The sequence below is a fragment of the Gymnoscopelus microlampas genome, assembly GCF_963454915.1.
Source record: "Gymnoscopelus microlampas genome assembly, chromosome: 3".
In the NCBI taxonomy this organism is placed as follows: Eukaryota; Metazoa; Chordata; class Actinopteri; order Myctophiformes; family Myctophidae; genus Gymnoscopelus; species Gymnoscopelus microlampas.
In genome coordinates this window covers 26071181-26085504 of record NC_139940.1, presented here as the reverse complement: position 1 = coordinate 26085504, position 14324 = coordinate 26071181, and the positions used below count along the sequence as shown (strand labels likewise).

The 14324-nt window shown below is 43.5% G+C and overlaps 1 protein-coding gene across 1 annotated transcript in view; it reads left to right on the top strand.

Annotated features, from left to right (window-relative positions):
* bbs9 (Bardet-Biedl syndrome 9) overlaps nt 1–14324 on the top strand; it is a 227709-nt gene that overhangs the window by 104922 nt on the left and 108463 nt on the right. The window contains exon 19 of the mRNA XM_084052563.1: nt 1227–1409. Within this exon, the coding sequence (XP_083908689.1) occupies nt 1227–1409 (183 nt within the window). The remainder of the gene's footprint in view (nt 1–1226; nt 1410–14324) is intronic.

The window sequence follows — 14324 nt, the reverse complement described above, 5'->3', positions numbered from 1 at the left end:
TATTATGATAAGATTACATGTTAAAGCGCACAAACATAGCGGCATTCATCATTTATTTTATCTTCTGGATTTGTTGTTTGGAAAAATTATATACGTGTGTGGAAACGTGTGTGGGAAGGTATTAAACTGAAGTACCGTCTACTTAGATTGTCCTATTCTTTGTGTAAATTTGATAGTGTACAGAGTGCAGAACCTCAAATGAAAAAAAAATGTTACAGTAGCCTACAGTATACGCACATCAACAGTGGGTGCTGGGTTAAACAAATAACATAGTTTAAAGGATAGAACCTGCATACCGAGCTACAGTTCAGATTTCTTTATTCACACTAAAAGACAACATTTATAGTGGATCTTTGCCAGGTCAACTCCTTAAATGTATAATAATCATAAGTAACAATAGGTGCTCAGGTAGGCAAAGGTCATCAGAAATGGTAGTCTGTACTGGCAAGTACCAGCCCAATTAACCCATTAAGACCGGGAACACATCTGTATCATTTTAGATTTCTTTGGCTATTCAAAAATAGCAGATATACAAGCTCATAGTGCGGCACAGAGTGAGTGAGCTTGTAGATCTGCTATTTTTGAAAAATCGTGAAACATTTGTGCAAATCTTTGAATATATATATTTTTTTAAAGCAAACATTTGTAACTCACATCTTTGCTTCTGGGGGTCCCTGGAACAAAACCCCCACCTCAAAATATGTTGTTTCAGGGACCCCCAGAAGCACAGATCGGAGTTTAAAATGTTAGCTTCAAACATATATACATATTATAAGTGGACTTCAGTGTGGCTGGGTGAGGGTAGGCTGTGTAAAATATTTGTTTTGGAAAAAAAGAGTGTTAAAGTGTCAATGTAAAACACTGACACTTTCTCACTGTGATAAAATGTATAATTTTCATTACTAGGATTCAGGATTTTGAAACATAACGGCTCGGAACCAAATCCACAAACTCCTCTGTGACAGTCAAAGATGCATCAGCACACAGATAAAGAGTGCAGCGCAAAGCCATCATTTATAGTTTGCCACATACTGTAGATAATTGCAATCAGATGCAAAACAAGGGCAGACGGCACTCGGCTGCAACGTTTTCTGGGTGTGACGAGAATTAGACTTGAAGTGATCGTAAAGGGGGGATGCAAACACTAATAAAGTATCCCTACACGTTCATATTCAAAATGAAGCCAATAACTACTGTATAATAATGACATCTTTCCCCTCCACCAGGTGATGGCGCTGGCCGACGCGTCAGAGGAGAACAGGGCAGCGTTGGAGCAGGCGTTCACCCGTCTGCGGAGCGCCAGCCATCTGATCATCCTGCTGCTGTCCCTGTGGCAGGGCCTGAGTCCTGACCAGACCGACATACTGGAGGCCACGCTGCTGCCCCTGCTCCACGACACACCACAACTGGTACAGTGAACACACACACACACACACACACACACACACACACACACACACACACACGCCCTACACTGATTTGACCCTGTGTGTCCTTCTCTGACCCCCCATACTGGAAATAGAGCTAGGCTTACGCACACACACACACACACACACACACACACACACACACACACACACACACACACACACACACACACACACACACACACACACACACACACACACACACACACACACGCCCTACACTGATTTGACCCTGTGTGTCCTTCTCTGACCCCCCATACTGGAAATAGAGCTAGGCTTGCGCGCACGCACTCACACTCACACTCACATACACACGCGCACACACGCGCACACACACACACACACACACGCACACGCACACGCACACGCACACTCACACGCACACGCACACGCACACGCACACGCTAGACCATGAGGTCTAAGGTCATGATAAGATTCACGGTGGGTGACATAAGGGTCTTTGATAGGCTTCTGACCTCAGAGATGCCTTTGAGCTGCGTGTGTCTGTGTGTGTGTGTGTGTGTGTGTGTGTGTGTGTGTGTGTGTGTGTGTGTGTGTGTGTGTGTGTGTGTGTGTGTGTGTGTGTGTGTGTGTGTGTGCGCGTGTGTGTGCGTGTGTGTGTCAGGGGACCAGTGTGTGTATTCCACAGACTACCATATAAACAGTGGTGTTGACAGAGCTCCTACATGAGCTGCAGTCAGTTGATGACAGATTTCTGACCCCACAGAGACTATGAGTGTGTGTGTGCGCGCGCAGGCTTTCCTGCATACATGTTCTTCCTTGGTGTTATCTCTCTCTCTCTCTTTGTCTCTTTCTGTCTCTCTCTTTCTCTTCAAGCATGTGCGTGTGTGTGTGTGTGTGTGTGTGTGTGTGTGTGTGTGTGTGTGTGTGTGTGTGTGTGTGTGTGTGTGTGTGTGTGTGTGTGTGTGTGTGTGAGAGTGAGTGAGTGAGATCAATGCCATGACCACATCATTACCACTATGTCTATTTCTATCTTAACCTAGTTTTACACTGTACAAGACAGGTGACTTACACACACGCACGCACAACAATATCAGACAGCTGTGTGTGTGTGTTGCGTGCAAGTAATTTTAAAGTGGATTCATGGGATAAAGTGAATTAGCAATAGTCAGGGTCATTTCCAAAACATTACCACAGACCTGCAGATAGACAAGCTATTTTAGGATGACACTCATACACTCACTGAACACACAGTGAGGGGATGGATAGATGGATGGATGGATGGATTGATGGATGGATAATAATAATAATACACTTTATTTGTATAGCATCTTTCATGACATGAAATGCAGCCAAAGTGCTTTACAGAGCAAGAATAAAGCACAAGTGCTTTATGGAAAAAAGTACAACAATAAAGCAAAAAATAAAAGCAAAAACATAAAACAACATTAAAAAGGCAGTGAATCAGGCAAAACAGTGAGGAGGATGGATGGGAGAAAATCGTCACTGTAAATTTAAGACATTAAGCCGATGTACTTAACATGATACAGTATGTGTCCATTTGTGGCAAACATTCAAAAGGATGTGCAGCTTAATACAATACATGGAGTTAAGGCACATACAGTATACTGTGCATTACATAGGCTCTGATGCAGCCTGACAGCATGTCAGCCCGTTTCCTGTCAATCTCCACTGTGGACTGAGGAGTTTTACAAAAGTGTCCATCATTTAGAAAGTGCCTGACACACAGAGTGTTGCCTTGCATGATAACGAAGCAGATTACGGGTTACTATGAATCAGTCACCTACAATAGGTTTCGACATACCAAATAGTTTGTTTTTCAATTTTGAAGATTTTTTGTCTCGACTGGTTAAAACGTATCTTCAAAAATATGGAACTTTTTAACCTTTCTGAATGAAACTCCTTCACATTCACGTGTTTCTTATCAATACAGTATACTAGATATCCTTGAATGGGGGCGTATATTACCTGCTTTCCACATCTCAACCTTTGGCCTTTTTCCCCCTGCGACCCACAGGTGGGGTCATTCCAGGTGAGTGAAATCCCTTTTCCCAGCGAGGCTCCTTTTTGAGTGGAATTCCACTTGGGATAAGTCTGTGGAATGCTGTGGACCGCGATACGGCTACCGTGGAGGATTATGGGAGTGGTGTGGTATGGATCAGCGAGAGGGAGACTGGGATTACAGTCACAATGAGAACCAGGGAGAGAGAAGAGTGACTCAACATAAAGCAAAGAGTCTAGTCTGGAGTTAAGGATGGTGGGAAGGAACACATTTAACTCTGAGAGCAAGGGTCCATTAGTCTCGCATAGCCAGACGATCAGAGATCTCTGCCTACTAATGCATCTGGGAAAATCTAAAGCCCAGCACTAATATAGGGCATATCGGTTATATGCCCATATATCGGCATATACTGATGACATCAAGGATCTCTATATATGGGCATTAAAGGAGAGATCCAGTCATTTTAGGTGTTTGCTTTGATGTGTCGCTAATCACTCACCAACATACCAGGGGCAGTTGACTTTTTTCATAGAAGCCCCTGTTGTCCATTGTGGAGACCCCTTCCACTGGCATAATGGAGTAATGTGAAAAAAAGAAGAAAAAAAAAAAAGAAAATCGCCTATTTTAGCAGCTCCAAAGTTCGTTTTTTCCCACTAATCCTCATTATGCAGTGTCCTGACACTCAAACATGCACTAAATGTCCCTTATGAGCTGCCGTTCATGCAGAACGACATGGAGCTGGTTGCTTGTTTCTCTCACAGAATCTGGCAACACAGAGGACTAGCTCCCACGTCGTTTTGCATGAACGGCAGCTCATAAGGGACATTCAGTGCATGTTTGAGTGTCAGGACACTGCATAATGAGGATTAGTGGAAAAAAACGAACTTTGGAGCTGCTAAAATAGGCGATTTTCGTTTATACACATTACTCCATTATGCCAGTGGAAGGGGTCTCCACAATGGACAACAGGGGCTTCTATGAAAAAAGTCAACTGCCCCTGCTACTGTATGTTGGTGAGTGATTAGCGACACATCAAAGCAAACACCTAAAATGACTGGATCTCTCCTTTAAAGGGCCATGGACAGATACAGAGATCTCCATATATGGGCATAAAAGGGACACAGACATACAGACGGGTACAACGGGTACGCTAACAATGGTTACAAGGGGTATTGCATAACCAGGTGGGGCATGCATTCCCAACTTGCATCGTTCCCGAGTATGCCGGTGCCTGTTCAGAAATATCTCATGTAATGTAACCGTAATAAGTAAGTAATGTGCTGTGAATGATCCAAGCACCACCGAAGAAGAGTACACCCAGAAATCACGTGATCACAACAAAAAAAAGCTAGGCACCTTTCATGTTAAAGGATTTATAAAAACGGCCACATTCAAACGGAGATAGCTCTGGAATGGAGGGTTGCGACCGGATTTTTTTTTTCGCTCTACTGCGACACCCCCATGCGTGTAATGAGCCGATCTTTGTGAGGACGGAGGTCACGGAGAATGATTTTTCAAAGGTACAGTAAAATCGCTGTTTTCGCTGGCAAGGGGATGGTAGACGGCTGAATTAATTAATTAATTCCTGGCAGTGAATTAAGATCAACTCACTTCCACGCGCAAAGTCGGCCCTAGACCATTTGCTTTCGAGACAAACTAGGCGCTATTCCTGTGCGTCTTGGGAAAGACATCATAGGCTGGCGCTAGTTTATATCAATTTTAGCGCCTAGCGCCGGCCGCGGAAGATAGGAACTGGATTACCCAGACTGTTCATCCAGACATCCCTTCATTCTGCAATCCCTTCATCCAATCTGTCCATTCAACAAACCAGCCCTCCTTCTTCCTATCTGCACTGTAAAATCCAATTTTAATTTAACCCTGAGAGTATAATAGTTACGGTACATTTTTGCACACTCAGAGTTTAATCAACAGGATTTTGCTCTGTTTGCATCAATCCATCCTCCCTTTTTTACATTTGTTTCATGATCTATTCTTCATATTCATTTTTCTAACCATTCATAACTTGTTTTGTTCATTCATTCATTCATTCATTCATTCATTCATTCATTCATTCGTCATCTTGTTTCCACACTTCCATAGTTGTTCGCTGATCTCCAACGTCCATCCATTCCCTTTTGCCATTAACACTCAATGACCATGGCCCGGACGGCTGGCGTAGCGGTCTGGGCACCTAGACTGCTTATGCTGCGTGTCACTCCCCATCCCTCTCTCCCCATTTCCTATCAGTCTACTGAATCTAACAATAAATGCGGAAAAAGACAAAAACAATATATAAAAAAAAAAAAAAAACTCAACGACCATGGTAGCAGGATTATATAGACTGTTTACCCATGCAGTCTCCACTACTCTCTCTCTCTCTCTCTCTCTTTATCTGCACTCATCTGACAACCGGGAGCCGTTCGTCCCGCTCTCCCTTCTACTAAGTGTCCCACTATAGAAGACGTGTTGAGAGGAAACCACTTCAGACTATAGAGGGGCATCCACTGACCCTGACTGCACCAGTCACCCAGTGACAAGGGGAAGGAGAGAGAGAGAGAAAGAGAGTGGGGGTGGGGGGCCAGGATGGGAGGGAAGAAGGGAAGAGAACAGAGAAAAGATGTCACTGCTTTCAAAACAAAACAAAAGAACACAATTTGTTGAACATTGTTTTTACTTTTACGTTGAATGTATTGTCTCTCAGTTCTGTGATGTCTGCACTGCGACCTCCAGCGCAGTTACAGTATAATGGTATGTCAGTCGATCTTGAAGTAAGGCTGTTATTTGTCATGCCCTGCAAAGTGAAACACCACCAGCATTTCATATCTCTGTAAATAAGGGAGAAAATAGGAGAGGGAGGGAGACAAAGTGCACCTCCAGAGGAAAAAGGGAGAATCAGACAGAGAGATAAGTGTCATGTCCGACTTACCCGCTATGGATTATGATTAGGGTTGTCCGATATTGGCTTTTTTACCGATAACCGATATACCGATATTGTCCAACTCTTAATTACCGATACCGATATCAACCGATACCGATATATGCGGGGATTATTGTGATTAGGGTAAGCTCAAATTTCATATCACACACACCATATACAGTAAGAACTCCTGTAACTTATTTATAAAGCAAAAAAAAATATATATATATATTTTTTTTTTCAAAAACCGATACCGATATTTTCCCGATATAAATTTTTATGCTAATATCGGCCGATAATATCGGGAGGCCGATAAAATCGGACATCCCTAATTATGATTAACCCATTAAGACTGGGAATGCATCTGTGTCATTTATTTGGGTTAGGGTACCCTAAATAGCAGATATACAAGATCTACATTTTTTTTTAATCGTGGACATTTGTGCAAATCTTTACAAATGTCTTCTAAATCCTAACAGTTTTCTGAAAAACGTATGTTGCTATATCAGTGGTTCTCAAACGTTTTCATGTCAAGGACCCCCGAAATTATATGTATCCCCCCCCCCCCCCTCCAAGCGAAGATTTGAGTTAAAAATATATTAATATGTACAAATGTTCAAGATTTTTCAAAAATAGCTATCTATCTACAAGCTCGTAGCTTGGTGCCGCGCTATGAGCTTGTAGGTCTGCTATTTTTGAATAGCCAAAGTATAAAATAATGATTATGCACTCAGATAGTTAGCATGTCAACAGCTTGCTTCTCTGTAGCATAGTGAGCATCCAGTCCTCTGCATACCACACATACCACTGTGCGACCCAGAGCGCCTATCTGGGGTCATTTTGATCAAGATGTATCACTCAGATTTTCCAGATTCCATTCTAATTGGATATGACTCTGCCTTCCAAAGTTTGCACGCCTTTGGTAGGCAACCATATAACCTATGGTGCCACATATGGCTGAGACTTGCGCTCCGAGGAACACACTTTTCTAGTTTATCTTTTCCATTTCCCTTTTTAGAGCTTAATTTCATACTGGAAGACAATTGAGGTGCCTGGGCTGAAACTTTGTCCCAGTAAATGACATGGAAATCCATATTTGGGCACGGCTGACATCATAGTGACAACATAATGATGACGTGAGCTTTGAATCAGCTCGGCTTAAGATCAGACTGCACATTGTGAATGACACACATGGAGAGACATCGAGGAGGTTTTCATCACCCACAAGAGGAACTATTCCAGCAGAGATCCATACGTTTGATTTTCATCTGGTAATTGCCCTGTAACCAATCCTGGATCGTAAGGTCACAGATCACGAATTACATTCTTGGACCATTACAGCCCATGCATAGCAGCAGCTTTGACCATGAACCAACTGTTCCCGACAACGAGCCAGCAGCAAGGAAACTCAAGACCTTACAGTAGTCAACAGTTTACCGGGACTTTAACTCAATCGGAAGTAAAGAGACATCGTCTGACTGACACAGGAACGAAAACTCACATCTGTAAACAATGTGACAAGAGTTTCGGTCGCAATTCTCACTTGAAGACACACCAGCTTGTCCACACTGGAGAAAAACCTTTCCATTGTAAACAGTGTGGCAAGAGTTTCAATCAAGTAGTTGGCCTGAAAATTCACCAGCGTGTCCACACTGGAGAAAAGCCTTTCCATTGTAAACAGTGTGAAAAGAGTTTCAGTCAGTCAGGTCACCTGAAAGCACACCAGCGTGTCCACACTGGAGAAAAGCCTTTCCATTGTAAACAGTGTAGCAAGAGTTTCACTGAGTTAGGTACTCTGACAATTCACCAGCGTGTCCACACTGGAGAAAAGCCTTTCCATTGTACACAGTGTAGCAAGAGTTTCAGTCAGTCAGGTCACCTGAAATCACACCAGCGTGTCCACACTGGAGAAAAGCCTTTCCATTGTACACAGTGTAGCAAGAGTTTCACTGAGTTAGGTACTCTGAAAAAACACCTGCGTGTCCACACTGGAGAAAAGCCTTTCCATTGTAAACAGTGTAGCAAGAGTTTCAGTGAGTTAGGTACTCTGAAAAAACACCAGCGTGTCCACACGGGAGAAAGACCTTTCTGCTGTAAACAGTGTGAAAAGAGTTTCAGTCAGTTATGTACTCTGAGAAAACACCAGCGTGTCCACACTGGAGAAAAACCTTTCCATTGTAAACAGTGTGTCCAAACACTGGACATTGGACCATTGCTCCAATCATCACCAAACATGGCACAAATGCTGTTCAGGGATCTGCCATGATAATGATAGTCACACCCAAAAAAATACCTAACTCTTTGACTGCCAATGACGAGAAAGAACAGATTTTGTGTTTTCAGTTGTTTTCCACTAGATGGTGCTGTTCGCTAACCTGGGAGTCACCATTTGACTCCCAGAGAAGCAAAGCAGCAGCAAATCACGTGATCGCAAAAAAAAACAGCCCTTTGACTTCCTTGTTATTTGATTTAGTCTGATCTATCCACGAGAGAAAACATTTTGTAACCGCGATCGGCCATTTTGTCCCGGTCGGCTGTTGTATAACAGCCGTTTTCACCAAAAAAAGAGAAAGGAGTGTTTTTCTAAAACTCATAAAGAAGGAGTGGACAAGAGTGTCATCTTCTGGGATGACTTCACATCCGTCCATCCCTCTTTTAGGGTCCTAGGATCATTCCTAAGTTGCGTTAGAGTAGCCTGGTAAAGCCCCTCCCTCCGGAAAATCTCATTTCCATTTGATTTCAGGAAGGAGTCTGGCCTGAAGGCTTGTCTGGGCGTTTCTAGCCCGTTCACCAAATGGACGAGCCTATCAACGTCGTCGCTCATCGTTCTGTGATTGACAGCGACAGTTGGCCAATCAGGTGGCGAGTTCGAGTGAGCCCGAATGGGACCGAGTGCAGCCGACAAAAATGGAACGGTCCGCCATTGTTTTCTGTAGGCAGTTACACTTTTTACTTTCGGTTTTAAAACACTCTCAAACTTCTTTTTTGAGGCACTTTTACGCATATGTGACGCATATGTGCTATGAAGTTTCATGGCTGTAGGTCAAACAGGCCATGAGTTATACCTGTTCAAAGTTTGGATTTCGGGTTTCGTGTCTTCTACACTTCACATTGCCCTCTACCATATTGTTGAGTTTTGTAAAAAACGACTGCACGGTTAGGCTAATACTGCCATTTATGTGTAAAACGGCCCCTTAATTAACTGCTCAGGTTCAATAAAACTGATGAGCCCCATCTATGTTGCAACCCTGTCTAGGGGTTAGGGGGGCTGCAGGTAGTGTAGCTATTGATTGTATTATTTATTGCTGTACTGTCTACCTGTATGTATTTTGTATCAAATCAAATCAAATCAAAGGCACGCAACAAAGGTACGGTGGAATAATGCAAAACGATTGACTTTTATTAAGGTGAATCACTCAATCAGCTCGAGCATTGAATGCAAAATGGGTGAATGAATGCTATCTACAACTGGTGCTAACAACAGTGCAATGGTGAACGGGCCTGAGCCGGAGCCAAAACATAAACTTAACAAAACCAAACGGCACTTCTCTAGCAACGACAACCCTCCTAATCTACTTAACTAATAACCAGAGTGACACCAGAGTGACACAGCAGTTACCAATGATACTAACTAAACTAAACTAGCAAACCTGCTTTAAAAAACTAAACCGAGCTGGAATTAAAAAAAATATATAAACAAACAAAAAAGGCAAAATTATAATAAAAGATTGACTTTTATTATGGTGAATCACTCAATCATACATTGAATGCAAAACGGGTGAATGACTGCTATGTACAAGAGGTGTTAACAGCAGTGCAATGGTGAACAGGCCTGAGCCGGGGCCAAAACATAAACTTAACAAAACCAAACAACACTTCTGTAGCAACGACAACCCCCTAGACCATTGGTTCTCAAAGTGGGGTCCAGGGACCCCCAGGGGTCCTTGGGGGGGTACCAGGGGGTCCCCAGCAAAATTAGTTAATAGAGCGTCATAATCATTTTAACCCCTTTATCCATATTTTATACTTTGGCTATTCAAAAATAGCAGATATAGTTCTGCCATTTTTTTTTAATCGTGAAAATGTGTGCAAATCTTTGCTTCTGGGGGACCATGGAACAAAATATTTTGAGATGGGGGTCCGCGCCCAAATACATATAATTTTGGGGGTCGTTGACATGAAAAGGTTTGAGAACCACTGGCCTTGACCAGCTCCGTTGATAACTCCACAAGAGCAGATCTTTCTACTTGGAAAAGTTATGATTATGACTTGGCATCGGATTAAAGTAACAACACACACTAAACGGGGGTACTGGGGTAAAAGTCAGATGGACATGGTAGTGTATCCAAACATCTTGTGATCACGTTTTCCCGCTAAGGCCATGGACTGGCTGTTCCCGATCTCCTTTAATTAGACTATGAAATGACAATGGAATTAAGGAGTGAGAGCGGGTTTGTCACAGGAAAGTCGTTATTAATGAGGGACCCCCCCCCTACACACACACACACACTAATGCTCTTACTTACTTTCTCTATCTCCCTTTATCCTCCATTGCTCCCTCTCTTCACCCTTCTCTGACTTTACTTGTTTTCCCTTTCTCCTTAGTTTCTCTCTCTCTCTGTCTCTGTCTTTCCGTCTGTCAGTCAGGCCTTGAATAGAGTTGCTGACGCGGTCTGTCTGCCTGCTATTCTTGCCTGCGTCCCCCCATACAGCCATACCGCCTCACACCAACTCCTCTCTCCCTCCTTCCCTCACTCCTTGCCTCCCCCACATTTCCTTTTCTCCATCTGGTTCCATCGTACCATTACTTTGTCTGTTTGTCCATTGACTGTGGAGGATACACTGTAGCTCTTCATATACAGTGTGTGTGTGTGTGTGTGTGTGTGTGTGTGTGTGTGTGTGTGTGTGTGTGTGTGTGTGTGTGTGTGTGTGTGTGTGTGTGTGTGTGTGTGTGTGTGTGTGTGTGTGTGTGCGTGCGTGCGTGTGTACACACGTGTATATATATATATTTTTTCTTCTTAGTATTTATATACACTTACTAATAGCGTTAGTGTTGCTTTTGAACTCACTTTTGAAAACTGGTCTCTCACTCTATAGCTTAGAAATTGAGTGAAGATTACTTCAAGTAATCATTATCTAAAGGGGAAAGACACATACACACATACTGTATATAGGATCTTTAATGCATGAGTCGTGATAGCCACCGAGCACTTAGATCTTAGCTGGTGAATTTGAAAGATAAATGAGGGTAACTGTTATACTATTGAATTATCCTGAATCCAGCCGTTCAGACACATTATTTTTTTACAGACATTTCTGAATTTAATAAAAAGGTTACGAGTTTAAAGATCATTTTAGCCATCTAGGATGACTGTATCACATTGTGCTCACAGAGTCATAACATTGGTCCCCATAAATGACTTTTCCAGCCACACTGAGCGCATCAGGGATGTGGGATTGGAGTCTGAATCTTTGGCTGTCGCTTTGGGAGTCTCCCAAGGCTCTGCATTAGGCCTGCACCGTTTTAACCACGTTCATCCAGTAATGTTGCAATCACAACTGGGATTTCCCTTGTCTAACTTAATTCTCGTGACATAATCCGTAGACGTTTCCACAGCCTCTGGTATACCAAGTACACTGGCCATACAGTGCTCAGTAGTGAATACATTTTCAATCATTTTCAGTCTCATTTATACTCTGTAATTTATGCCAGCTATTTATCAGTGACCTGCTCCAGGACACGTTGATAGCTAGAGAGTCTCACTGAAAATGTTTTACATTGCACTGATGGAGGCTGGATGCTGAATTACTTGTACCCTTAAGCTGACAAAGCTGTACATTTTTGTCAGCTTTGTGCCAGTAAGAGAAGATTTGTCGAACTTTTTCAAAAATAGCTGACTCACAAGCTCACAACGCATTGCATCACAACGTGTTGTGAGCTTGTAGAAAAAATAAGTTAGGGCTTACAGTAAGTGTTTAAACTGTTCCTCATTTTGCTGGGGACCCCTGGGGGTCCCTGGACCCCACATAAAACCAGTGCCCTAGATGAAAACAAGTTTCAACAAAAACTGACCATTCTGCAAACCTTCACCTGTTGAGCACTCTTTGCTCACCGACCAGAGCCAGCATCTATTCGGACCTGTAGCCTTAGGGCCCTTTCTCTTGCAATTTATCACTTTGGCCCCATTCCAAACCTGTCTCACTCTGCCCTCCTTTGCCTCTCATTGTAGTGTTAGTGGAATGAATGACTAGAGAGCTTAGGTTTAACCCATTCAATCCGGGAACGCGTCTGTGTCATTTTTAGATTTCTTTGGCATTTGTAACGCAAATCTTTGCTTCTAGTGATTCTACAAATGTCTTCTAAATCCTAACAGTTTTTTGAAAAAACGCATGTTGCTATAATCAGTGGTTCTCAAACTTTTTCATGTCAAGGGCCCCCAAAATGATAATATGTATTTGGCCGCAGACCCCCATCTCAAAATATTTAGTTCCAGGGACCCCCCTCCCCCAGAAGCAAAGATTTGAGTTAAAAATGTTTGCTTTAAAAAATATTTATATTCAAAGATTTGCACAAATGTTAACAATTTTCCAAAACTAGCAGATCTACAAGCTCATATGAGCTTGTATACATGCTATTTTTTTGATAGTCAAAGTATAAGATAATGGTTAAAGTTTTACACAGATGGCGTTCCCGGTTTTAATGGGTTAAGTAGATTGAATTTTCTCCCCCAGCTTGTGGAATCTTTGTGGCATTGGCCGAGGTGGGGGTGGGGGGGGCAGTCTGAGAGTTGAGCCAAGTTTCCCAAGAAACGCGCTGCTAGGTCGGCTGCGGCTGTTGTGAAAGGATTTGATAACCTGCGGAGGTATTGTGGCACAGGGATAGGTAATTGAATTGGGTTCCCAGCCTATAACCCTGCTCCTCATTCCCTCGCTCTCCACACAGCGTTTCTCTCTCCTCCTTCCTCTAAACCTCACGTCCATCCTCCGGTTCTTTCCACTCACTTTTCCACCTTTCTCATCTCTGCTCGTCCCTTGCCCTCGTCACACTGTTATTTTCCCTCTCTAATGTCTCTCGTCTTCTCTGTCATCGTCTCATCTCTTTGACCTTCTCTGCTTGGCCCCGTCCGTCCCTCTCACCCCGCAGTTCACCCCTCGTCTCTGCTCTTCTCTCTCTCTCTGTGCCTTTTCCCCTTTTCTCTCATGACCTCCCCCCTCTATTTCTCTCTCTCTCTCTCTCTCTCTCTCTCTCTCTCTCTGTCTGTATGTCTCTGTCTCTCTGTCATTATCATTACAGGGTTGATTACCTGTCATTATGGCCCATTAGGGGCCTATCAGCATGGCGGCAGGCAGGTAGGGCAGCTGGGGGGAGGGGGGGTTCAGGAGAGGAGGAGTAGCGGGGGGAAGGGAGGTGAGTGGAGGTGGGCCCCCACACTCTGGGCACCTGTCAACACACTGCCCTCCCCTCCTCTTGTCATCCCTCCCTCCCCCTGGACCATCTATCCTCAGACAGGAGGGATGGCCCTGGGGTTAGGGTGGTAGTGGGCAGTGTGTGTGTGTGTGTGTGTGTGTGTGTGTGTGTGTGTGTGTGTGTGTGTGTGTGTGTGTGTGTGTGTGTGTGTGTGTGTGTGTGTGTGTGTGTGTGTGTGTGTGTGTGTGTGTGTAATTGTGAATTTGTGATACTAGGGAGGCATGGGGTTGCAAGGGGATGGTTGTGTGTCATTTAGATGGGTAAATGAATGAGCATATTGGTGTGCGTGTGTGTGCGTGTGCGCGGTTGTGCAGATCCAGAGATGGCCAGACCAGATATTCTCTCAGACTGAGACAGCAGTAAGAGAATGATAATAGAGCTGCTTCTCATTCCCATGGGGGATCAGTACTGTCACAGCTGGTCACTGACAGACATCATGCGGATTGTGATGTGGACAGTAAAATCCTCAGTTTTAAGGCTCTTGCACACAGCTCCAAATCTTTTGTCCGTCATTCAAGGTTTCGGAAC